We start from the raw sequence: 26,879 nt of genomic DNA, 5'->3' as shown, positions 1-26,879 counted from the left end.
CTCTTCACCACATGTCCTCTGGAACCATGTTCTTCTTGTAAAGTAGCTCATGTTTTCAACATTACTATAGTATAATAGTCTCCTGGTTCTGCTCATGTTACTCTGCATTCGTTTAGACAAGTATTCCCAGGTTTCTCTGAAACATTCCCTTCATCATTTCTTACATCACAATTGTATTTCATAGCATTCCTGGACCCTAATTTGTGAAACTCTTCCACAGTTGATGGGCACCCCCTCAGTCAGCAGTTCTTGGGCACCACGAAAACACTTGCTACACATTTTTTTCGCATGTACATCCTTTTCCTCTTTTTCTTTTTCCATCTTTAGAATATGGACCCAATAGTACTATTGGGTTAAAGGGTGTATTTATAGCTTAGCAACCTTTTGGTTGTAATTCCAAATTGCTTTCCACCATGGCCGTTTCAATTCACGCTACCACCAACAGTGTACTAATGTACCTATCTTCCCACAGCCCCTCCAACATTTGTCATTATCCTTTTTTTATCAATATTGCCAATACGATGGCTGAGAGATAGAAACTCAGAGTTGTTTTGCTTTGAATTATTCTAATGAATTACTCTAATTACTCTAGTGATATGGCACTTTTTTTCATAGGGTCATTGGTAGCTTGGATTTCTTCCCTTGAGAATTAGAGTTGATCTCATTGTGTGCCTAAAGGCAACAAAAGCATCACTTCATGAGATTGGAGTTACACTTCAATAAGTGACAGTCTAGTTTAGCAATGCCTCTTATTGCTGGTTAAAAGGAGAACTTAGTCTATGAAGGTCTCATATCTACACAGATGCTTTTTTCAAGAGAGGCAGGAGGCAATGTACATACTAACTGAACAATATCACAGAAAATAAAACTGATTTTATAGGAATAGGAAGTGATGACTAACAGAATCATTTCTTTCTTTGTTGAAAAAAATAATGTTTTATTTTCCTCCCAATTACATGCAAAATTTTTTTTAACATTTGTTGGGTTTTTTAAGTTTTGAGTTTGAAATTCTATTCCTTTGTCTCCTCTCCCTGCTCCCTGAGACAGTAAGCAATCTAATATAAAGTCATTTCTAAATCATCTGTCTGTGTATAGGGTGACTTGTTAGAACAAAGACCAAAATCAATATACAATTGAAAAAAAGAATAAAAATGAACAAAAGATATCGTGTGCAACTGAGGCAACTCCAATCTTATTTACCCAAAATATTTATGCTAAGAGAATAAAAGTTGGGAGGATACCAAATACTTGAGGAAAATTACAAACTGTTGTTATTTTTGTTTTTGTTTTGTTTTTTTACTGAGTAAAAGTTCCTGATAGGAATGACTATCACTGTATATTTCTACTTTTTTTAATTCATCTACACAAAAATGTCAGAATCTATACATGCTTCAATTAAGGTCATAGACAGGTCTTCACAAGTTATATTCTGTAGTAGATCACAACTTGACAGAGAGAAGGAAACAAAGACTATAAGAACTTACTGGACTTTTGTTGTTATTTCAGTCATGTCCAACTCTTTGTGACCCCATTTGGGATTTTCTTGGCAAAAATACTGGAGTGGTTCTTTCCAGTTCGTTTTACATATGAGGAAACTGAGGCAAACAGGGTAAGTGACTTGCCCAGGGTCACACAATTAATAAGTGTCAGAGGCTGGATATGAATTCAGGAAGATGAGTCTTCCTGATTCCAAGTCCAGTGTTCTATCCACTGTGTCATCTACCTGCCCACTGGGTTTATTGTTTGACAATTAAAAAGCACTTGCTTTGGAAGAGCAAAGTGCAGTCTTGACTTCTTCTCAGTAAGGTGTCTGATGTGCATGTCAAAATGACAAAATATCCTTGAAACATATATCAACAACAAACTTTTGTTCATCAACCGTTGGATCAAAAATAAAGAAGGAAGCAAAAAACAGAGAAATGCATGCTTATCAATTGAACAGGATGAGAAGATGTGGCTATGTTATAGTCACCATAAGAGGTGAACTCTCATGGATGAGATCCCAAGTCCACTGAGGTACCAAAGCATGCTAAATTTGTACCCACCAAATCTGTCAATCTATAGAAAACACAAAGACTTAAGACTTAAGACTTAAGTTTACTGGAAATCATCTCTAAACTGGGTATTTTGGGCTTGGAATTTAAAATATGGAACTTGATGACCTTTTTAAAGAAAATTTCTTCATAAAATAAAATGCCAAAAAATCATAATTTCTTTAAGGCAGGAGTAAATGGATTTTCTTCCAAACTTTTTTAAACTATGGAAATTTGGTAAAGAAAAGTCAATTATTTCAATTATACTCCTAAATGTCAGTGTTATACCCAAAGAAGGAAGCTGTGATATAGTCACAGCTGTCACAGTCTTAACCCTCTTTTATGTTAGTCCAATAAGCCTAAGAAAATGTCATCTTGTACTTGGCTATTTATTGTTCCCTTCAAGTACCAGAAATTACTTTAGTCATAAGAATAGTTATACACTCACACTACAACTGCAGTACTATTTCCTTCACAGTGGAACCCAGAATGCAATATTCATCAAGTTTTGGATATTGTCTACACAACAGATGTGTCTCAGAATGTACCGTGTATATTTTAGGCAGAATTCTTTGGGTAGGGAATTGTTTTTTGCATGGTTCTATATAGAAGATGCAAAATGGAAAGAGTGAGCAGTATTATTCAGGATGTCCCAAAAGTCTACTTCCCCTTTGATTTATCCCACATCTTTCTTCTGATCCATTTCTATCAGGTTCCTTCCCTTCTCAAAAATTTGCAATGGTTCCCTATTGCTCACAAAATATATGCAAGTTCATCTTTCTAGAATTTAACCTGGCTATGTCCTACCTGTCTGACTTCGTTTCTTATTAGCTTCTTTTACAATCCATTTGCCTCACTAAAGTCAGCTCCTCACTTACCCAGCTTACATCATCTTATTCCAAACCTTGCTCATGTTTTTCTCGTTTCTACCAAATATTCTCTCTTCTCTCCTCTCTGTCCATAGCTTTCACACTCAGTTCAATTCCTATCTTTCTTGGGAAGCCTTTCCTGTGGATGACAACCTTCCCATTTGGTTCTCATACAACTTTTTTTTTTACATCTCTCTATGTAGGGGCAACTAGGAGGTACAGTGGATAGAGTGCTGGGCCTTGAATCAGGAAGACTCATCTCCCTGAATTCAAATCCAGCCTCAGATATTTACTAGCTCTGTGATCTTGTGCAAGTCACTTAATTCTGTTTGCCTCAGTTTCCTCATCTGTAAAATGAGCTGAAGAAGGAAATGGCAAACCACTCCAGTATCGTTCCCATGAAAACCACAAATGGGATCACAAGTTGGAAATGCCTGAACAACATGTACTTATTCCATCATATTATGATTATCTGTTTGTGTTTTATCCTCCTAGATTATAACCTCTGTCCTAGACCAGTGCTTAGCATACAGTAGGCCCTTAATAAGTGTTTATTGAATTGAAATATTAAAATTCTCTAATTTCCTTATTTCTCCCATCTTTGAACTCTGAAAGCATTTATTATTGGTATCATTTATTCTGCACTTACTCATATATTATCTGATATGGTTATATCTGCATGTTTATATCCCTAGCACTTATCACAATGCCTGGCACATAGCAGGCACTTAATTAATGTTGATTGATTGATTGTATGTCTTTTCTACCTAACAAAGTTCTAAGTTCTATAACCTACAATGCTGGGTGTATAAAGGGTGCCTAATAAGGACTTACTGAAATCAATTTAATTCATATCTTTTCATAAACTATCTTTGGTTTTCTAGGCTAAGTTTTCTTTTTGGTCTGAACCTGTTATTTGTTGGTGTGAGTAAATTACCTCAACCAAGTCAGATTTGTTGTTGTTCAGTCATTTTTAGTCCTATCTGATTCTTCATGACCCTGTTTGGGGTTTTCTTGGCAGAAATACTGTAGTGGTTTACCATTTCCTTCTCCAGCTCATTTTACAGATGCAGAAACTGAGGCAAAGAGGGTTAAGTGGCTTCCCCAGGGTCCCACAGCTAGTAAGTGTCAGAGGTTGGATTTGAACTCAGGAAGATGAGTCTTCCTGACTCCAAGCCTGGCACTCCAACTATTATTGTGTTAGCAGCTATTTTATAATTCATAGCCTTAGAGAGCTGCCTGGGGAACTGAGAAACTAAGTCACTTGTCCTGGGTCACATGGACAGCAGGAGTCAGAAGTGGAAATTAAACCCAGGTGTGTTCCTGACTCTAAGGCTAGCTCTCTATCCACTGGAACAGGTGGGCTCTCTTTTTCAAACTAATTTTATACTGACTGTTGACAACATGAAAAGAAGTACTTTAATCTTCCTAGCACCATCCCTTAAAGTCCCATTTGGGGCTGGATTTTTAATGGATTATCCTTACACTGTAGCTAGCTCAGTTTGCTGGATCCAAGAATTATTTATTTCCCTTTGCTCTCCAGGATATACTGTCTGCCTCCAGACCTTTGCTTCAGATGTTTCTTGACCTAGATCCTGGGATGCATCTTACTTTGGAATCTACAGCCCTATATCCACTGATCTTAGCCTTTAACGTGCAACTTGCTTGCTACAGATGTAGCATTATGTGGTGCAAAGAAAGACCTGAGGCATGGAACAAGCATTTATGGAGAGCCTACTTGGTGCCGGGAACTGTGCTTTACAACTATTACTTTATATGACCCCCACAACAACTCTAAAAAGGTAGGTACTGTTATCACTCCCATTTTATAGTTGAGAAAACTGAGGCAGACATTGCTTAAGTGGCTTGCCCAGGGTTATACGGTTAGTAAGTGTCTGAGGCTGTATTTGAACTCGGATTTCCATGATTCTAAGCCCAGCATTCTATGCACTGTGCCATCAGGCTCCCTTTAACCTTGGAGTGGGAGCCTAGAGCCCAGTTCTAGTTCTGACTCTGTTACTTGGGTTGTGTTCTCTGGACCTCAGTTTCCTCATCTGTAAAGTGAGGGCATTAGATAAGATCATCTCTCAAGTATTTTCACTGTTAAGATTCTATGACTCTGGCATGAAAAATCCACATGGTACAGGAAAAGAAGTATTAGCTCTGGAGTCAGAGAATCTGGGTTCAAATTCCACCTCTAATATCTATTATCTGTTATATTAGACAGATCACTAAACCTCTGTTAGCTTCATCATCTGTAAAACAAAAAGGTTGAAACAGATGACCTCTTAGGTCCCTTCTGTTTAAGTCATGGAAATTCATTATCTGATAAACACTTGCTTTTAAATGATACATGTCCATCACTGTCTTTGAATTCCGGTCAATTGTGTCTTGCAGCTCTACCTGATATACAACCATGGACGTTTTTATTGGCTGTACATGAATACGTGAAATTCACTCCCTCCCCATCTCCCCCTCCTGGTTTCCCTGGCTTTTTTCAAATCTAGCTTCTGCAGGAAGCTTTTCCCAATCCCCTTTAATTCTAAAGTCTTCCCTCTGTTAATTATCTCCATTTTATCCCGTATGTAGCTTGTTTGTTTATACTTAAATCCTACATTGTCTCCCCTGTTAGATCATGAGCTCTTTGGGAACAGAAACTATCTTTTGCCTTTCTCTGTATCTCCGGGTACTGTGCACAGTACCTAGCACAGTGCAAGTGCTTCATCAACCTTGACTTATTGATTGATTGGTTGGCTGAAATTTCTCCTGACTCTAATACAGTGGGCTGCACATGACTCAGGTTGGTTTCCTAGTACAGGCATGCCTTGTTTTATTGTACTTCACTTTATTGAGCTTTGAGGGTATCGTGTTGTTGTTTTTTTTTTTTTTTACAAATTAAAGGTTTGTGATAATCCTGCATGGAGAAAGTCTACTGGTGCCATTTTTCTAACAGCCTGTGCTCATATCGTGTCTCTGTGTCACATTTTGGTAATTCTTGCAATAGTTCAAACTTTTTCATTATTATTGTAATATCTGTTATAGTGATTCATGATCAGTGATCTTTGATGCTACTATTGTAATTGTTTTGGGGCATCACAAGCAGTGCCCCTAGAAGACAGAGATCCTAACTGATACACGTTGTATGTGTTCTGACTGCTCCACCCAAGAGCAGTTCCCCATCTCTCTCCCTCTGCTTGGGTCTCCTTATTCCCTGAGACACAACAATACTGAAACAGGCCCAATAATAACCTTATAATGGCTACCAAATGTTCAAGTGAAAAGAAGTCAATCAATGTGGTAACTTCCTCGTTGTCTTATTTTAAGAAACTGCCACAGCCACACCAACCTTCCGCAAATCAGATGAGAGTTAGCATTTTTTAGCCATAAAATATTTTTAAAATTAAGGTATGTACATGTTTTTAGACATAATACGATTGCCCTCTTAATAGACTACAATATAGTGTTCCTGTTTGTCCTTTGTTCTCAAGGAGGACCAATGACGTCAGGAAGGTGATGCCATGACTTGCAATTGACTTTGATTTCAGTGAGGAAGAGCTTTGCAAAGTTACCAGCCTTACTCTCTCCTCTGGAACCATTTGGGTCCAGTGACAGGATATAGATCAGGATGACTGGAGATGGCCCCAGATGAGACCTTGGCCTTTTTAAGCTAAGGTCTTTCCCAGGTCTCATCTTGTTTGAGGCAATGTCCATTCAGTGATTAAGGCTAGGTAAGAAATGAGGCAAAAATGGCTTCTTTTTATCTAATCTTTTATCTAATCAAAACCTAATTTAAAAAATTCAGTTTGGAAGGGGAAGAAGACCTTTGGGGTTTCTGACCAAAAACAGAAACAATTGCTGTTTACATTCACACTCAACCATAATGTTTATATGCACTGGGAAAACCAGGAGAGGTGAGGGTTGAATCTGATGATGGTGAATTCTTTCCCTTCCTGGTTGGCTCTCAAATCCTTGATAGTACTATGAGTCTGGATCTCCTGTGTACATGTTTGGGATCACAGTTGAAAGGGACCTTAAAAGTCATCAAGTCCAATCTTCTTACTTTACAGATTAAGAAACTGAGGCCCAAAGAGATTATATAACAAGTCCAACATAACATGCAAAGCTCCTAGAAGAGCTGGGATTCAAACCTAGGTCCTCCTACTGCAAATCCAATGTTTTTCCCATTGGATCATGTTAGGAACATACATTGTGCTTTAGATTGCTTGACTCCCTAGCAACTCCAAATTTTTGCCCTTGCAGGAAAGCCTCACACAGGGCAGTACTATAAGTTTAGAGGGCCAATTAAGTCCATGGTAGAATTTGTGGGTAGGGAAATCACAAAAGAAGAAAGTACAATTTTCTGGATTGTATGTGGGCCTAGATATGAGTCCTTTCTGTATCACTTTCTTTTTTTCTATAAGAGTTTATTCCCCATACCATACCTTCTTAGCCTGGGTATTTGCAAGGGAATTGAGGAAACAGAGAAATGAGCCAAATGCAGATGTGGGGACAAACATACTGATGTTATCAGAATGAAGTTACATATGCCTAAATTTTGATCTGAGTGTCAAGAACGGACAGATCTAATAGACCTACTAGAAAGACATCCTATATATGTGTCACATCCTCCTATCAGAATGTAAACTCTGTCTTGTCTACACTAAGTAGTATAGACACCACCATTTTCTGCACACAACAGAAACCTTAAAAGTGTTTGTTGAATAATTCATAAACAAATCTCATAAGAATATAGTAAGAATATATACATACACACACACACACAAACACATACATGGTCACTTTAAAAATAAGCACACCTGTGATTTAATTTTTGTAGGTAATTTTCCTGGGCAAAGAAGCTCCCTCTATCAAAGCAGATCCATACCGTCTCTGGAACTCCCAGTCTTGGAACACTTGGAACAGTGCCTAGAGCACTGAGAGTTTAAAGGACTTGCCCAGAATGTGTCACAAGGAGGACTTGAACCCAAGTCTTCCTGAGTCCCAAGGGAGCTCCCTAATAATGTCTCTCAGGTACTGTATAAACTGCAAAGTCCTATATGCTAAAGAGGTGTTCTTATTTTTTAAGGCTTTTTTTTTTGCTTTAAATATTGTAACCCTTTGGAACAAAACAAAATGGCAGTACAATTTTAAAACAAAATGGCAGTACAATTTTAAAACAAGCTTATGTGGAGATTTTCTCACCACATAATATGCTCTATGTTTTCTTAGCACTTATCAATTCAATTTACACTATATATAATTGAGTCCTGGGCTTTTAAAATTGCTTTTATTACTTGAGAGCCCACAGGGTGCCCCTTTCCCACAAAAAGGCTACTGCACTGGATTCACTCTACCATGTTTAATCTTGGGGGAACCCAGCTCAAGAGAAAGTATCAGACATTTCCCCACTCTTTCTGATTCAATATGCCCCCATCCAGAGTAGAAAAACAAGGAAAATCTCTTAAATACAGTTTTGGCCAGGTCATGTGTAGGGCCTCCCCTAAGAGAGATTGTCAGGGTCCCCTCTAGAAAAATTACTCAATATACATACTAGATATCTGGACAGCTATTTGTTATCTCCTGTAACAGCAAAGATTCCAGCATACAAGGGAGGGCCTGCTATACAGGTCCTTAAATCTGTTTTTCTAAAAGGAAAGGCAACTTTTGAGGGGCCAACAATCTATTTAATCAAGCACATATATCATTCACTTAGTTCAGGGGGGAAAGTCAGCACCCTGAACTTCAGAGAAAATACAGAGAAATAAAAATCAACAGACAGGGCTTCCAACTTTATGACCATAAGCAATACATACATAGTTACCAGAGAAAGAATCATTAACATCTAGGTTTTCAAAGCAGCTGCCCGGAGTCTCATCTGGCCAAACAAACAGATCCAATGAGTAAGCCCCAAAGTAAAACCTTACTTCAAAGTATTTATACACTTTTCAGAGTCAGAGGGGATCACAACCCTTGAGAACCAGTGCCTCATTAGAAATTAACAAAAGGAATGGGCCTTCCTACAAAACAAATCTCCCCTAATCAAATTTCCCTTAATGGGCAGGCCCATTAATGGGTAGGAAAGATCTTTAACTCTAATAATTATCATTACATGTCCCTACAAAAGAAATACTTTAGAAAAGAAACTTTAGGCAAGCAAAAGACTTATTAGTGGAGGGATAAAGAGGGGAGGTGAGAGAAAAACATGAGGTCTACTCTCATCACATTCCACTAAAGGAAAGAATAAAATGCACACTCATTTTGATAGGAAAACCTATCTCACAATACAGGAGAGTGGGGGACAAGGGCACAAGCAGGGTGGGGGGGAGGATAGAGGGGAGGGCATGGGGAGGAGAATGCAATCCGAGGTCGACACTCATGGGGAGGGAAAGGATCATAAGAGAATAGAAGTAATGGGGGACAGGATAGGATGGAGGGAAATATAGTTAGTCCTATACAACACAACTAGTATGGAAATCATTTGCAAAACTACACAGATTTGGCCTATATTGAATTGCTTGTCTTCCAAAGTGAAGGGGTGGAGAGGGAGGGAGCTAAAGAAGTTGGAACTCAAAGTGTTAGGATCAACTGTAATGTTCTTACCACTAGGAAATAAGAAATACAGGTTAAGGGGTAAAGAAAGCTATCTGGCCCTACAGGACAAAAGAGAAGACGGAGACAAGGGCAGAGAGGGAGGATAGAAGAGAGAGCAGATTGGTCACAGGGGCAATTAGAATGCTTGGGTTTGGGGGGGGAAGGGGATAAAAGGGGAGAAAATTTGTAACCCAAAATTTTGTGAAAATAAATGTTAAAAGTTAAATAAAAAAAAAGAAAAGAAACTTTAAAAGAAACACAAAATTCTCATAAGTGTGCATTAGCATATACTTAAAATTATAACCCATCACCTCTATTATGATCTCTGCTGGGAAGTAAGGAAGATTCTCAGGAGACTTATGAGGTTGTTGAACATTTTTCACTTCTTTTCTGTCTGCACTGTCTAGGTAGTAACTTGAGGTCTGGACGCATTGGTCAGTCAGGTCAATGACCACTAATGCTCATTACCTCATCAAAGAAGGGTCACAGTTGCAGAAAGTACCTTCTACCACCAATCATAACCCAGTATCTCCTGAACTCTCAAAATTTTTGAAGGAGTCACCAAGGCTAGAAATATCCGTCTATCAGGGATCACTTTTTGGATGTTTATGATCAAGGAAAGAAACACAAGGCAAAACAGGCACCTATGGGTGTAGAAATCAACCTAAGATCTATTAGAAAAGCACATATTGTCAATGCCACATGGATGTAGCTTCCATATTGCTGAGGAAGGGTGAGAAATTATTTCTCTCCCCTTGGAGCTACCATTGGCTATGTCCTAACAAAGAAGCTACCTTTAAAAAGAGTGGAAGCCATCTGTTGATTATTTCCGATTCATCCCATCTTGTTTGTTTGTACATAGCGATTTGCATGTTTTCTTCCCTATTAGATCGGGAACTCCTCAAAGGCAGCAGCTTTTCCATTTCTTCTTATCTCCAACCCTTGGTACAGTACCTGGCACATAAGAGGGGCTTAATAAATGTTTACTGATGAACTATTCCTTCTCACTCCTATTGGATCTCAGAATGGGTGGCTCTTCCTGACTCAGTTGCCAGTCTCCTTTGGCAAAGCCCCCCTACCCATCACAGGGACAAAAGGACCAACAAGGAGCCTCTGGTTGAGCATTCCCTTTAGCAACAGAAAGGGACACACATGTTCCTCTGCAAGTAGTCCAACTGTGCATGAGTAGCTCCACTGGAAATGTTCCAATCCAACCCCTGACTAACTCAAAAAGAGACAATATCATGCACCTGAGGAAACACTGGACCTAAAGTCATAAATCGCCTAGTTTTAAGTCTTGCATGTAATACTATATGATCCTTGGAAAGCCATTTTACTATTTGCATGCTCAATTTTCTAATCTGTACAATGAGGACAATGATACTTGTATTAGCTACCTCACGGGATGGCTGGGAGGAAAGTCCTTGGAAAACTGTTTTTTAAAAAAACATGTAAATGCAGGCTATTATAATCCCCTTATATTTTTAAAGTCATTGACTGATAATGGGTACAAATTCTGCATTTACTGCAAAATTGTATTCTTGAACGAAAATGAAAAACCTGTCTTACATTTCTTTTATAGACCTACCTAAGAATAAATGTTTACTGACTGACAAACGTAGTGCTCCACAAACCGTGGATGCTTTAAAATATTTAAATATGGTATAAAAATCTTAAATATTTGATGCTGATGGGCCCTCATCAGTGTAAGCACCTGTAATTTCTGCCATTCTTCTCTACATAGCAGCCCCTTCCTAACTTACATGCAAACACCCACACACCGTCTAATGTTTCCTTGGCTGCAGTACTCAATCTGAAAGAGCCCAAACGCCCATTTCATAAGGAAACCCATTATTGGCCCAGGTGTCAATCTGTTCTCTGACACTACTGAGGGCCCCAATTCTGAAAGAAAAACTTAGAGTTAGAAGAGACTTTTATTTATAGATCCTAAATCCAGCCTCCCACCCAGAGCAAGTATGTTTGCTACAGCATCCTTGACAGATAGTTATTCAGCCTCCATTTAAATACTGTCACTGATGGGAGGCTCACTGTATCAAAAGACAATCTGTTCCATTTTTGAACAGCCTGAATTGCCGGAACATTTTATGAGAGAGTTGAAATCTGTCTTCCTGTAACTTCCACCCACTGGTCCTAGTTCTGGCCCCTGTGGCTAAACTGAATAAAGCTTAGATTAAACCCAGAGGGGGAGATGGAGACTGGAGTTAGCTGTGCTGGTTTTTTTTCCTTCTCCTTTTTCCTGGATACAGATTTCTTTTTCAAAGACTTGCTGCCTGGTGGGGGGTCAAACTTCTGGCCCAAGTCCAAGGGCTCTCATCCATGGCTCTTGGCTGGTGGCAGGGCTGAGCTTGTAACTCCAAGACTTAGACTTTCTCATTACTCATTGCCTGGAAAATAATTTTATCTTGGCTCTCTCCAGTGGTTGCAAAGGATTAGAAGAACCCCAGTGAGATTGGGTTATGGGAGAGCTGATGACTTCCATGAACTGAGATCAATCTCCATAGTAAAAATGAGATGACGCTGTGGATTTGTCATGGGAAGGGGGAGGGGGCTGTACCTTAAATTTTAGGCTAATGAAGATGAACCTTTCTGTTTTGTTCTATTACTTAATTCCCTTTTCCCTCAACTTGCTTTTTGCTGTTGTAAACTTAAGAAATAATTGCTAACACTTTTGAGGAGGGATAAGGTGAAAGGAGAGAGAATAGAACGAATGGGGGGAATACATTTAACAATTGTAACTATTCTGAAGCAAGTTTCTCTGATAAAGGTCTCATTTCTTAAATATATAGAGAACTGAGTCAAATTAAAAAAAAAAATAAAAGCCATTCCCCAATTGATAAATGATCAAGAGGCTTGAACAATTTTCAGATGAAGTAAGCAAAGCTGTCTATAGCCATATGAGAAGGTGCTCTAAAACGCTATTGATTGGAAGAATACAAATTGAAACAATTCTGAGGTACTACCTCATACCCATTAGGTTGGCTAATAGGACAGAAAAGGAGAATGACAAACGTTAGAGGGGATGTGGGGGAAAAGAGACCTTAAGGTGGAGTTGTGAACTGATTTAACCATTCTTTGGAACATTTTGGAACTATACCCTGAGGGTTATAAAACTGTGCGTACCCTTTGATCTTGCCGTACCACTACTAGGTCTGTATCCAAAAAGAAATTAAAAAAAAAAAAACCACAGGGAAAAGGCCATATGTGTATGGAAATATTTATGGAAGCTCTTTTTTGGTAGCAAAGAACTGGGAGGATGCCCATCAACTGGACAATGGGGAATGGCTGAACAAACTGTGCTATGTGATTGTAATGGAGTACTATTGTGCTCTAAGAAATGATGAGCAGGATGCTTTCAGAAAAACCCGGAAAGACTTACATGAGCTGATACAAAGTGAAATGTACTGTGTACAAAGTAACAACAATATTATAAGATGATTAGCTGTGAATGACTTAGCTATTCTCAGCATTACAACGATCCAAGACAACTCTTATGATGAAAAATGCTATCTATCCCCAGACAGAGAACTGATGGTATCTGAATATAGATTGAAGCATACTTATTTATATTTGTTTTATTATCCTTGAGGTATTTTCCTTATGTTTTCTTTCACAACATGACTAATATGGAAACATGTTTTCCATGACTACATATGTATAACCTGTATCAAATTGCTTCCCTTCTCTGTGAGGGAGTGAGGAAGGAGAGAGAGAATTTGGAACTGAACTATTTAAAAATGAATATTCAAAATTGTTTTTACATGTAATTGGAGAAAATAAAATACTAAATATGTTTTTAAAAATAATTTCTTTCCTACTAAAGTTCAGTTAGTAAAGGGCTATCATATGGTGCAGTGGATAGAGTACTAGGCCTGGAATCAGGAACTTATCTTTTTAAGTTCAAATCTGGCCTCAGACACTTATGAGCTGTGTGACCCTAGGCAAGTCATTTACCTGTTTACCTCAGTTTCCTCATCTATAAAATGAACTGGAGAAGGAAATGGCAAACCACTTTTGTATCTTTGCCAAGAAGACCCCAAAAGGGGTCATGAAAGGTTGGACAAAACTAAAAAATAACAACAAACAATGGTAACGAAGTGAAGTTCAAACATCCCTGAATTTCTGGAATTTAGTACTATGACCATGCCCAAGCAGCTAGGTCTATACCCTACAGAAACCAAAGAAAAAGGGAAATGAGTCATAGGTACAAAAATATTGATAATGGGTCTTCCTATGATGGCAAAGATTTGGAAACTGAGGGAGTGTCCATCAGTTGGGGAATAGCACACACCTATCTCTAACGTTACAAGATGTAGAATTGGGATTCAGATCTGGGTTTTCTGACTCTTCATACTCTCCCATGCTGCTTCTGCGCATTGTGTGTGTGTGTGTGTGTGTGTGTGTGTGTGTGTGTGTGTGTGTGTGTGTGTGTGTGAGTGAGTTTTATGTATACACAAAAATAACAGAAAATGATTAAGGGGGATCAGAGAAAGGGAATAAGCATTTCCTAAATGTCTGCTATGTGCCTGGCACTGTGCTAAGAGTTTTTACAAATATGACCTCATTTGAGTCTCACAACAAGCCTGGAAAGGTGTTTTTATATCCATATTACATCTGGAGAAACTGAGGCAGACAGCAGTTAATTGACTTGCTCAAGGGCTTGAAGCTGGTAAGAGTCTTTGGCTAGTTTTGAACTTAGGCCTTCCTGACACCAGGTGGAACACTCTAACCATTGTACCTCTACTTCCAGTACTGGGAGGTAGCCCTTTGATATAGTACTTGAAGGCAGTTAGGTTGTGAAGCAGATAGAGCACTAGATTTGGAATCAGGAGTTCATCTTCCCAAATTCCAATCTGGCCTCAGATACTAACTGTGTGACCCTGGGCAAGTCACTGAACCCTGTTTACTTCAGTTTCCTCATCTGTCAAACGAGCTAGAGAAAGAAATAGTAAACCATTTCAGTATCCTTGCCAAGAAAGTCCGAAACAGGGTCACGAAGATTCAGATATGAATATGACCGAATATGACTGAAGTAACTGAGTAACAACAGAGGTTCTAAAAGGGAGTGCATGGTAGGCATGGGATATAGTCGGTCAATAAACATTAATTGGGGGTTAACTGGCTAGATTCTTTCCAAACCTTAAACCCATTTCACTCTGGAGCTCATAGATTGGACAACAACAGGTCCCTGCCCAGGCGCCACTTAATGGCTACATTTTGGGCCCTCCGGCATAGCAACTGTTTCTCTTTTGGTCTACAACCTTGACGGTCTTCCCCTCCCAGTTTTGATTTTTTTTTTATTAAAGGGGCCAAACTTTGATTCTTTAAATGGAGAATAGGCTTCTTAAAGAGGCCTATTCACTGAATGGGTATTAATCTCACTCAGTGAGAACCTAAAAAGGCCTTGGCCCAAAAGGACCAGGGTCTCCCAGTGCATCTTCGGCCATCTCCAGTCCTCCTGAGGGATATCTGGTCACTGGATCCAGATGGCTCTGGAGGAGAAGTGAGGCTGGTGACCTGCACAGCCCTCCCTCTCTCAAAACAAAGTCAAGTGCAAGTCATGTCATCGTTTCTCTGATGGCATGGGGTTCTTAGGCAAAGAAGGACGAACACAACCACCATTAATTAAGCATTAATTAAGCTAGGCATGGTGTAGGCAAAAGGAGGAAACGAAATGTCACGTATGAAGACAGGAAAGTTTGGTTGGAGCCTGGGAAATGGAATCATCCATAGTCACCTTGGAGAGTTAGGTGTGGAGCCAGATCACGAAGGGGCTTTGCACGCCGGAGGCACCGGGAACCTTCAAGGCTCCTTGGACAGGAGAACTACGCGATGGAGCCGGTGTGTACAATCCAGGGAGCCTCAGTTTCCTCATCTGTAAAGTGCAGGTGACAGTGCTGACGCTGCTGGATCGCTGGGGGAAAGCGCTTTATAACCCTTACACTGCCTAGGAACCAAGTCTGGGTGCTTAATAACTGTTTGTGGCTGATTGGTAATTACCAATAGAGCATTAAATTGTTAAAGGTGGGATCAGTGCGGGTAAGGAGAGCGCCCAGCCCCTACGCATGCGCAACCCAGTCACCGCGGGGAGGAGGGGCGGAGAGAGCAGTAGAGAGGGAAACAAGGTGAAAAGAATTCCGAGCGCTCATTGGTCCAGCCGTGCCCCCTGACTCGTCTCCTAAACACGGACGCTAAGGTCAAAGAGAAGGCTGGGGCGCATGCGCTGTTGGACGGGGAACTTCCGGCAGAGGGCGGGCCTTTATCTTTGCGCAGGCGCTCGGGCTCCGCCGCGCTTCCAAGATGTCTAAGTACGTCCCGGCCCGCCTGGCCTCCTTGCCCCCCACCCTCGACCCCGCCGAGTACGACACCTCGCCTGAGGTCCGGCGGGCGCAGAACGAGCGGATGGCCATCCGCGCCCGCCTCAAGCGCGAGTACCTGCTGCAGTACGACAACCCTCACCGCCGGGGCATCATCGTGAGTAGCGGGGGCGGCGCCGGGGGCCCGGCCCGACCTTGGGCCTTCGCCCCGCGGGGCCTCGGAGGCAGAAACTGCTGGACCCTGGAGGCCGGAAGAGAGCCGGCCGCCGCTTGTGCGCCTGCGCTCTTAGGAGGAGGACCGTCCTAATGACCCCAAGCTAGCCCTGCAGGGTGTCCCAGAAGTCTCAGTGCGCGTGTCACAGTGCTGGGACGCCCCCGCCCTTTCTAGAAGGAGAGCTCCTTGAGGACAGGGATTGTTTTTGTCTTTCTCAGCGTAATGCCTAGCGTACAGTAGGCGCTTAATAAATGTTCATTGAATTAGCGCAGTACCTGGCACCTAGTATTTGCATTGATTTGAATTATTACAGTGCCCGGCACGTAGTAGGCCCTCAGTGGATGCTTATTGACGGAGTCCTAAGCAGTTCTGATGGCCGGCCTTAGTATTTCCAGCGGCTCTGACGTTGTGTAATCAGGTTAAATGGCTTGCTTAGAGGTGGAGAGGTTGTGAATGCCTGAGGCAGCCTTGGAACCCAGGTCTTCGAGCTCCTACGCGCCCAGGGCTGGTGCTTATAAACTGCTTTAAAATGTACAGGAAAGCTTTGCGTACCAAGGGTGCCCCTAAAATCGTAACCCAGTTTTAAGAGCTTAAAACTTCACCTGCAGTAAGGCTTTGGGGACATACTGTCGTCTCCTTTTATCTCTAAAATAGACCTGGGAGGCACATACCACGAGTTCAGCCTGTTTTGCAAATGAGAGTACAGCTTCGATTGGAAATTAACTTAGAACTGCAATAATAATAACTGACTGTTGATGTACTTTCAAGTTTGCGAAGTAGTTTACACATTTATGGGTATCAGAGCTGAGACTCAAACCCAGGTTACCCGACTTCAAAACTCCACCCCTCCCTAAACCAGGTTGACTTTAAGCCAACGTTCACAATCCATGGAGCCTCAGTTTCCTCATCTGTAAAGTGGAGATAATAGTGTTTAACACTATTGGATTGCTGGAGGGAAGTGTTTTGTAAACCTTAAACTGCATATAAACTACATATAAAAATTTTTTGTTGCAAAAATCAAACAAGGTGCTGCTCTTGCCATCTTAGAGATGTCACAGAATCAGAGGATATTCGAGTTAGAAAGGACCTTAGGTTGTCCAGTCTTTCGCCCTCATCTTTATAGTTGAGAAAACTGAGCTAGTGGGATGAAGTGACTCAGTAATGGTCATATAAAGAGACAGAGCTAGGTCTTTAACCCACAGTAGGTCTTGTGGCTTCAAGTCTAGTTCTTTTCCCTCTGTACTATGCTGTCTGCTCCCTCCAAAGTTCTTTCATCCTCCAGACTTTTCTGGGATCCCTCCAAAGTCAGGAAGGAAGTATACCTTCCCATTTATAGAGGGGAAGAATCTGAGGTGGATTGTCAGAGTGGTAGTAATAACAATAACATGTTTCTAACTCTTCAGAGTTTACAAAACTTTCTTATGAACAACCCAGTGTGATAGATGGTGTAAATATTATCCCTATTTTATTGATGAAGAAACTGAGGCTTAGGGAGGAGAAGTGATTTACCCAACATTATAAGGCTAGTAGGAGGCAGCTAAATGATTCCATGGATAGTAGAGTGCTTGGCCTGGAGTTAGGAAGACCTGAGTTCAAATCCAGCCCCAGATAGTTACTAGTTGTGTGACCCTGGGCAGGTCAGTCACTTAACCTCAGTGTATCTTAATCCGCTGGAGAAGGAAATGACAAATCACTCCAGTATCCTTGCCAAGAAAACCCCATGAACATATTAGCATGGTATGGTCCATGGGGTCATGAAGGGTCGGATGTGACTCAACAACAAATCTGAAAAGTAAGTGTCAGAGCCAGGACTAGAATCTTGGCCTTCTGGCTCCCTGGGCCAGATCTCTTACACTGTACTGCCTCCTCTACCTAGAATGACCTGCCCAGGCATATTGGAACTTGAATGGGAGAGAGCTAGGGTATTTTAATTTCCATGACAGCTGCAGAAAGAAGACATCCTTCTCAGAAAGGGGAGGTTTGGAAAGATCAGTTCAGTTATAAAACTCTTAAATTGATCAGCCATTGCATCCTATTGTAGTTATAGGAAAAGAACTCAACGTAAACATAGCAGCACTTATTTTCTCAGGCATCACAACTGGAATCAAAGATCCTCATGAATACATTTAGTAAGATGTTTTGAGAATGTTGGCTTTATGTATACAAATTTAAAAAACATGTAGTATATTTACCTCATATGTGTTATAGCATTTAGGCTTAATTTTAATAAAGCTCAAGCATAGCAGTTTCATGCCCTGTCAAGATTATGAAAGCAGGAATCTACCAAATATAGTTATATTTATATATTGCAGAGGACATTTTTGACCTTTCCTTATTTTAAATTCTAACGTGTGGCCTCAAGGCCATATGTGGCCCTCTAGGTCCTCAACTGCAGCCCTTGACTGAGTCCAAAGTTCACAGAACAAATCCTCCTAATAAAAGAATTTGTTTGATAAAACTTGGATTCATTCAAAAGGCCGCACCCAAGGACCTAGAAGGCCATATGTGACCTCGAGGCCACAGATTCCCCACCCTGGTCTATACTGACTGCTCCAACCTTTCAGGATGCCATCCTGAAGTTACTAATTTGAGCCATTTCTGGAGGTGACATGACAACTTCATAGTAAGGTCATTTTAGAGCTAGTTTTAAAGCTAGAAGGGACCTCAGGGCATTAAGTCTAACTCCCTCATTTCCCTTAATGAGGAAACTGAGGCACAGAGATTTTAAGTGACTTGCTTGAGGTCATACAGGTAGTAAGTATCTGAGGCAAAATTTGAACCCAGGTCTTCCTAGCTACAAGAGCACTGTCTTCTCTGCCATGTTGCCTGGACTGTAAGGAAACAAGGCATGCACAAGTGACTTTTCTCATGAGAGTGTGGAATATTCCATTATATGTTCCTAGTTATTCTTTAAAAAGATGATTTTTATTTGGATTACATTTCAGTTCCTTAGTAGACTAATTTGACCTTCTGCAGTTTGTTGCAGACCTTCTTCCAGCCTCATCACTCAGCTGAAACAGCTCTCTCAAAAGTTGCCAAGAATCTCAAATCTGTTCCCAAATTTGTTGGCGTTTTCTCAGTCCTTATCCCTCTTGACCTCTTGGCAGCTGTTACTTACCTTCTCTTCTTGTGTACTTCCTTCCCTCTGGGTTTTCATAATTCTGCTTTCTTAGTTCTCCCCCCTCTTCTCTGTCTCCTCTGTTTGATCTTCATCAATGTCATGCTCACTGTCTCTTTCTCCCTGTATTGTCTCACTTGATTATCTCATCAGCTCCCATGAGTTTATCTCAGTCTCTATATAGATGCTCCCCAGATATATGAATTCTGCCCTAGTCTTCTGGACTCCAGTCTCACATTATTGACTACCTAGACATTTTTAAACCAACATGTCCAAAACGGAATTCAATTATCTTCTGCTTCCTTCCCCCAAACTTGTGTTCTTCCAGACTTCCCTATTACTCATATAAAGGCCGCTAGCTTCTCAGTCACGCAGGTTTCAACCTTAGTGTTGCCTAGCACCTTGTTCTTACCTCACATATCCAGTTCATTGTCAAATCTTGTCATTACTACCTTCACATCTCCTGTATAAGTCCCCTTCTTTACTCACACAGCTATCACCTTAATTTAGGCTATTATTACCCCTTGCCTGGACTATTGCAAGTAGCCATCTAATTGGTCTCTCTACATTGAGTTTCTCTCCTCACTCTTTCTAAAAAATTATTTTTCTAGCTTTAACTTCATTTTTAAATTAATTTGTGTAATCTTAGTTTTCAACATTTACTATCATAAGAATTTGAGTTTTAAATTTTCTCCCTTCCCCACCCCTCCGCCTTCTCTAAGAGGTCTTCAAGATGTTTTGACCACCACATCCCTCAATCTTCCCTCCCTTCTATTACCCCCTCCCTCTTCTTTCTCTTTTCCCCTTCTACTTCTTCTCTCCCTTCTATCTACACCCTTCCTTTACTTTCCCCTTTCCCTGCTGTTTCCTATAGGGTAAGTTAGTTTTCTGTACCTGAATATGTTATTCCCCTTTTGAGCCAAATCTGATGAGATTAAAGTTCAAGCAATGCTCATCTCCCTCCCTTCTCTCCCTTCATTGTAATAGATTTTTATATCTCTTCACATAATGTAATTCACCTTTTTTCTATCTCCTCTTTTCCTCTTCTCTCAGTACAATCTCTTTTCACCACTTAGATTTTTTTATCATCACATCCAAGTCAAGTTATACCCACACCTTCTAGTATACCCCTTCTAAATGTCAAAATACAAGATATAATTCTCAAGAGTTACCATCTTCCGTTGTAGGAATATTTGCCCTTATTGAATAATAGGTTTTGGGGGGCTTTTTCTTTCCTGTTTTCCTTTTTATACCTCTCTTGAGTATTTGAAGATCAAATTTTCTGTTGAGCTCTGGTCTTTTCATCAGGAAGGTTTGGAAGTCTCCTATTTCATTGAATATCCATCTCCTCACCTAAAAGATTATGCTCAATTTCACTGGGTATTTGATCCTTGGCTATAATCCAGGCTGCTTTGCCTTATAGAATATCATATTCCAAGTCCTCTTATCTTTTAATACAGAAGCTTCAGGGTCCTGCATAATCCTGGGTGTGGTTCGTGATATTTAAATTGTTTCTTTGTGGCTGCTTGCAGTATTTTCTCCTTGACCTAGTAATTCTGGAATTTGGCTGCAATATTTCTTGGAGTTTTCAATTTGAGATCTCTTTTAGGAGGTTATCAGTGGATTCTTTCAATGACTATTTTGCCCTCTGTAAAACAGTTTTCTCCTACATTTCTTGGGATGTGACAACTGTAACTACACACAATACTCAAGACATAGACAAACCATGGTTTTGTACTAGGGTAAGATTACAATTTTGTTTCTAATACTTGATGATGGCCAGAATTAATTGCTCTTTCCAGTATAGAATAACTAACATTTATATAGACTTTCCTGTGTGTCAGGCATAGTATCAAGGTCTTTACAATTATTATCTCATTTGATCCTCTTGACAACCCTGTGAGATAGATACTATTATTATCTGTTTTATAGATGAGGAAACTGAAGCAAACAAGGATTAAATGACTTACTCGGGGTCACATAGCTGATATCTTTCTGGGCTGGATTTGAACTCAGGTCTTCCTCACTCAGGGCAGTTTTCCTTGATGATTTCTTGAAAGATGCTGTCCAGGCTCTTTTTTTTTAATCATAGCTTTTGGTAGACCAATAATTCTTAAATTATCTCTCCTGGATCTGTTTTCCAGGTCAGTTGTGTTTTTCTGATGAGGTATTTTACATTTTCTTCTATTTTTTCATTCTTTTGATTTTATTTGACTGATTCTTGATGTCTTATGGACTCATCAGCTTCTACTTGTCCACTTCTAATTTAACAAATTGTTTTCTTTTGTACCTCCTTTTTCATTTGTCCCATTTTACTTTTTAAGGAGTTGTTTTCAACATTGTACTTTTTCCCCATTTGGCCTCCCTCCCCACTCTTAAGAATGCTCTCTTTGTCTTTGCCTCTTAGAATCTCTGGCTTCTCAATTTGGAACCATGCCCCAGAAGTTACTAAAGTGTACATACTTTGTGACCAAGCAGTTTTGCTGTATTCCGATATTTTAGATCAAAGAGGGAGGAAAATGATCTATATGTACAAAAAATATTGGAGACTGGATGAACAATTTAGAATATATAAATAGAACAGGAATACTATTATGCTATAAGAAATGATAAAAGGGCTACTGTTTCACAGAAACCTAGGAAGACTTCTAAGTATTGATGCAAAGAAAAGTGAGCAGAACCAGGAGGACAATTTATATATAGTAACAAAATCAAAAAGATAAACAGCTTTGAAAGATCAACACAGTAATCAGCTGTAGTTCCAGAAGACACATGGTGAAACATGCCGGCTACCTCCTGTCAGAGATGGACTTAGGATGCAGATTGAGATACATATTTTTAAGAAATGCCCTATATGGAAATTTGTTTTACTTGACTGATTATTTGTTCCAAGGGGCTTGGGGTTTTTTCTTTTTTTCTAGTGGGAGGGAATGATAATAAGTACTTAATAAATGCTTGTTGATTGGTTAGTTTAATGATTTTTGTTCTACAAAATCTGCATTCTTGTGTTAAAACTATAATATCTCATATACTCTATATAAATATGCACAAAGGGAGATGCAGATTAAATTTTCAAACAGCTTATTTTCACATTCAGCTAATTTGCAAGTGTTCTACTTCAGGAAACTGGTGATTTGGTTATTTTATCTGTCAGTCAATTGAAACAATTACTTGTGAAGGCATGTGAGAGTAAACTGTTTACATTTCAATACTTGTAATTATATGTAATTGTTACTACACTTTGTTAGGGTAGCATTCACCAATCAAAACAACAGACATTAAGTTTGTTTTATTAACAACAGTTTTGTGGGCTATGGATAGTTTTCTTCAACAAGCAGTTATAGTGACTTAACAAGCAACTGTATTTTAAAATTTTTGACTTTATAATTTTAAGTAATTTGGGGGAGATAAAACCCATTAAATGTCAGCCAGGCCAACATAAGAAACTTAAAATTCTGAGTTATTCAGTAGGTTCAGTTTTTATTACACTGATTATATGCTGCCCAAGGGCAGCTAGGTAGTACAGTGCATAGACCACAGGACCTGAAGTCAGGAAGACCTGAGTTCAAATGCAGCCCAGAAAGATATTAGCTATGTGACCCTGAGTAAGTCATTTAGCCCTTATTTGCCTCAGTTACTTCATCTGTAAAATGGATAATAATAGTATCTATCTCATAGGGTTTTCAAGAGAACCAAATGAGATAATAATTTTAAAGACCTTTATACTATGCCTGACATACAGGAAGGTCTATATAAATGTTAGTTATTCTGTACTGAAAAGAGCAATTAATTATGACCATCATCAAGTATTAGAAACAAAATTGTAATCTTATCCTAGTACAAAACCATGGTTTGCCTGCGTCTTGATTATTATGTGTAGTTACAGTTGTCACATCCCAAGAAATGTGTAAGGCAGCTTAGGAGATGTCTGAGGAAGGAAAATAAAATGGGCTAGGTGGTGAAGTGATTTCTCTATAAGAACAGACTAACAAATTAAGACTTAAATTTTAAGATGAAGGGGATGTGTAAAGGTGGAAGATAGTTATAATAGGCATGAATTGGGTGAATGTTTCCATAGTCATCAAAACTAGGCGACAATTCTTCAACTAAAAGTAACTTTAAGGGAACTGAAAGGAACTATTGCACTGTGATTGTCAAATATGTGAATCTCATCCTAAGAAGTTCCAATAGGATGGAAGTACAAGTAAGTGCTTGATAGCTTTAGGAACTATTAAATGAGATGCACATGTTTTTCCAAAAAATTTTAGAAATATTCAGGGTAAGTTCCTAATCTACTTGGCTGACATTTTAGGAGCAGCTGTCATGTTTCCTCACAAAACATCTCTAGTGCTATCATTAGAGACAGTACTAGGCTAGATGGAACTTGTTCAGATCCAATTTGGCAATTTTTATGTTCTTTATTTTTAGGAAGATCCTGCTTTACTTCGTTGGACCTATGCAAGAACAGCAAACATCTACCCCAATTTCAGACCCACTCCCAAGACCTCATTCTTAGGCGCTCTATTTGGAATTGGCCCTCTTGTCTTCTGGTATTATGTTTTTAAAACTGATAGGGTAAGTTATATAGTGTAATGTTTAGGTTTAAGAAATGTTGAATTGGTGAATATAGTATGTTTAACCTCTGGCCTTGGCTGTGACTCTTTTTCCTGGAAGACCACATAAGCATCTTGGTAGCTTTGTAGAATTGAAGTCCACAGGTCAACTGTGGCTCCCTCAGTCCATAATTCAGCATCCAGATTACAAGCATAGTAAAAATTTGATTGACAAGCCCTTTTCCCCTTGAATTCCACTTTTATGAGAAATGACAAATTATCTGTTTTTTTAATCAGCAAACAGCCTTTTACATATTTGTTGGGATGAGTATACATTTAGCTGAATGTCTGTTATTCTTTGTATCTGTAGGCCAGGAAGCCCTCAGGTTTAATTACTTTGCAGATTAAAGTAGATCAAATTTATTTAGAATTGATTGAAGATAAAATTGCAAGATTGCAGTCATCTGATTGCAGATCAGTTTTGTTTAGAATTGAGAAATCATTCTCCTGTGGAAATAAGAATGCTAAAGATTATCTTACCTACCACATACCTGAAATACTGTACATTTACTAATAGAAAACAGTAATGTTGTAATATGAATAATTAAATAAAGCATAAAGAAAATTCAGGGTAATGGTTTTTTTGAGTGCCAGTTTGTGAGAATATGTCAATACCCTCCTTTTCTGAGGCTTCCTTCTTTTCCTGATCAGATTAAGACAGTCTGTGATCTTGGGTTAGGGAAAGGTCAGACTACGGAGCCCTGATTCTAGAATGATTTATCTTTTCCATTATTTTCTATTCTGGTTCCTTACTATTCCTCAGTTTTTCCTCCTGACTCTTTAAGAAAGGCATTAAATTTGAAGCCCATGAGAGGAAAATATTTCACTTAGTTCTTTCCTGGTTAACTCTTCTCCCCCCAGATCAAGAGGAGGAAGGAGTCAGGAAGGCATTTGTCCCTGTGCCACACTCTCAGACCATAGCTCCTTTCAGAGCTCAGTTCAAGTGCCACACCTCCATGAGGACTTTTCTGATTTCCCCAGCTGTAAAGGTCTCTCTCCTCTCCCCTTTGAGAGCAGGAAGCCTTTCTTTGGTTGTCTGAATGATTGATAAGAGAAGGAAGCCTGCCATTAACAGGCCCCCTCATTTAGCTATTAGCAGAGTTAGCTGCTGCTCCTGGAGGGGCAACTTGACAAGAGGATTAGTTTTTTTCCTTGGTACATGTTGTGAAGGGCCTTAGGAGAGGATGGCCCCTAAATGAATAGGGTGCATTTGCCTCCAGCTAGCAGGTATTTCTACATGATTACTTTATTTAAGATGTTTCTAATTCCTGATTTGTTCAATATAAAACTATATCAGTCATTTGAAAAAAATCAGTGGGGAAGAAGGAGGGAGGGAGGGCAAAGCCAGATAGCTGACAGAGAGAGGCTAACTGGTGGTAGCAGTAAGAACTCCTGACTGCCAATAAAAATCCAAGGTGATGGCTGCTTTTAACTGTGGTGGGAGATGGGTGGTGTTGGGGGTGAGACAAAAATACATACTTCCCTGGTCCCAACATGGTGGGGTAAGCCTTTCGATGCTGAATTCAGATATACTTCCTGTAATGTTTTTGTAAATAATTGCTTCCAAATTAAATATGCAGTGGGGTAGATTGAGAATAATTTTGAGGATTTCTTGTACTATAAAATTTGAATTGATGTTCAGAATGATAGTTCAATAGTCAAAATGCCAGTCATAATGTTTTTAAGGTAAGAAATGGTATTTATAGGTATAGAAAATTTTTTGACAAAGTTACTATTACTCTGCCTAATTTTCCATATAAACAGGGACTTCACTTTAGTCATGGTACCACATTTTCTCAATATCCTAACATAGAAGCTTTGTTATATTTAGTAATTGAGAGTATCATTCTGCTCTCTAGGTCTCCCAAGTACCCTGAAATTACTTACCTCTTCCTTTACTCAGTGAGAGCAAAATTTCCATTCCTAAGGAAAACTAGTAGGTTTCATTAAATCTCATCGTCTGTTATCTCAAAGTATTAACGACTTATAGGTCTAAAGGAGGTTATGTAGACTTACCAGTAATCATTATATAGCATCTGTTTTTGTATATTTAGTGTTGTGGATGGAATGGTTTATTAACTCAAAGCAGTCACTGGTTGGTGCAATTAGAGGTGTGAGAAGTCTGAGGAGGGGAGAGGTTTCTGATTGTCTCCTGCTGACTCTGTCCTTGGCCTTCTATTCCAGAACCTCCTTATGGTGTCTGGGACTAAGATTGTAAATGTTCAAACCTTAGTTTGTGGATAAAAATGTTTATCTTTGACATTCTTAGACTCTTTTCTTAGAATTGGGTTTTGATTTGTATTAATGTATATTTGTACATTTTATGTGTTTTTTCTTTTCTGCCTTTACAGGACAAGAGAGAAAAACTTATTCAGGAAGGAAAATTGGAAAGACCGCTAAGCATCATTTATTAAGTGTGGAAATGTGAAAAACATAAGATTGCTATGTATTTAAATCACTGTATTGTACATCTTGTCAAACGATAGATTCTTGGTTAAATAAATTTTACGATACTCATTAAGCAAACTCTTTTTCTTAACGTTGCCTTCTATTTTTCTTCAGGGTTTCGCCTATGTTTTCTCATTTGTTTTTCCTAATAATACTGTGAGGGAAGTAGTGCAAGTAGTATTCCTATTTCATTTGATTTTTGTGTTGAAGTCATATAAGAAGCAAAAGACTGAGGGCTTCCTGCTCTTTTCTAGAACTCTTCGATTTGAGAGTGTTCCAACATACCTCGGGAAACTTCCCCAAATCAAAGTCATACTGCATGGTCTTGTTCAGGGTTGGGGAGCCTACAGCTTTGAGGCATGTGAAGTTTGGATTTAGTCACAGGGCCACATTTGAGGACCTGGAAGGCCACATGGGGCCTTGAGGCCACAGGTTCCTCAGTCTTGTTGCTAATGCCCCCAGAATCTTTTGTATCTTATCTGCCATATCTAACATGACTGCAGTTTAAGAGAGTCCCCTTGAAAAAAATCCTCACCTCCTGTCAAATTCTTACGACCAGAAAAGATGGTAAGGCTTAAATGGGCAATACTTCTGCTTTCTTGGCATTAGGGAAAGAGGGCATTAACAGCATCCTGGGAATAGGCTTTGAAAATACTTC

At 39.4% G+C, this 26,879-nt stretch overlaps 1 protein-coding gene and 1 long non-coding RNA gene across 2 annotated transcripts in view; one reads left to right on the top strand and one right to left on the bottom strand.

The window, feature by feature from the left end:
• Positions 1-15,386, bottom strand: part of LOC140506571 (uncharacterized) — a 38,682-nt gene extending 23,296 nt beyond the window's left edge. The window contains exon 1 of the long non-coding RNA XR_011967980.1: positions 15,249-15,386. This is a non-coding gene — a long non-coding RNA (uncharacterized lncRNA). The remainder of the gene's footprint in view (positions 1-15,248) is intronic.
• A 194-nt stretch (positions 15,387-15,580) lies between these two features.
• Positions 15,581-26,299, top strand: NDUFB4 (NADH:ubiquinone oxidoreductase subunit B4). Its single transcript, XM_072613894.1, has 3 exons — positions 15,581-15,985; positions 23,589-23,735; positions 26,125-26,299. Exons 1-3 carry the CDS (start codon positions 15,812-15,814, stop codon positions 26,185-26,187), a joined length of 384 nt encoding a protein of 127 aa, XP_072469995.1. The 5' UTR covers positions 15,581-15,811; the 3' UTR covers positions 26,188-26,299.
• The last annotated feature ends 580 nt before the right edge of the window (positions 26,300-26,879 follow it).

This window comes from Notamacropus eugenii, chromosome 5, assembly GCF_028372415.1.
Source record: "Notamacropus eugenii isolate mMacEug1 chromosome 5, mMacEug1.pri_v2, whole genome shotgun sequence".
NCBI classification, from domain to species: domain Eukaryota; kingdom Metazoa; phylum Chordata; class Mammalia; order Diprotodontia; family Macropodidae; genus Notamacropus; species Notamacropus eugenii.
Note: the sequence above shows the minus strand (reverse complement) of the source record. Positions and strands in the feature narration are given on the sequence as shown.

Bases quoted from the DNA above. Each gene is read 5' to 3' on its own strand.
- NDUFB4 (XM_072613894.1), top strand. From the start codon at position 15,812: ATGTCTAAGTACGTCCCGGCCCGCCTGGCCTCCTTGCCCCCCACCCTC. The intron at 15,986-23,588 runs GTGAGTAGCGGG...CTTTATTTTTAG, and splicing joins CTCACCGCCGGGGCATCATC to GAAGATCCTGCTTTACTTCG. The intron at 23,736-26,124 runs GTAAGTTATATA...CTGCCTTTACAG, and splicing joins ATGTTTTTAAAACTGATAGG to GACAAGAGAGAAAAACTTAT.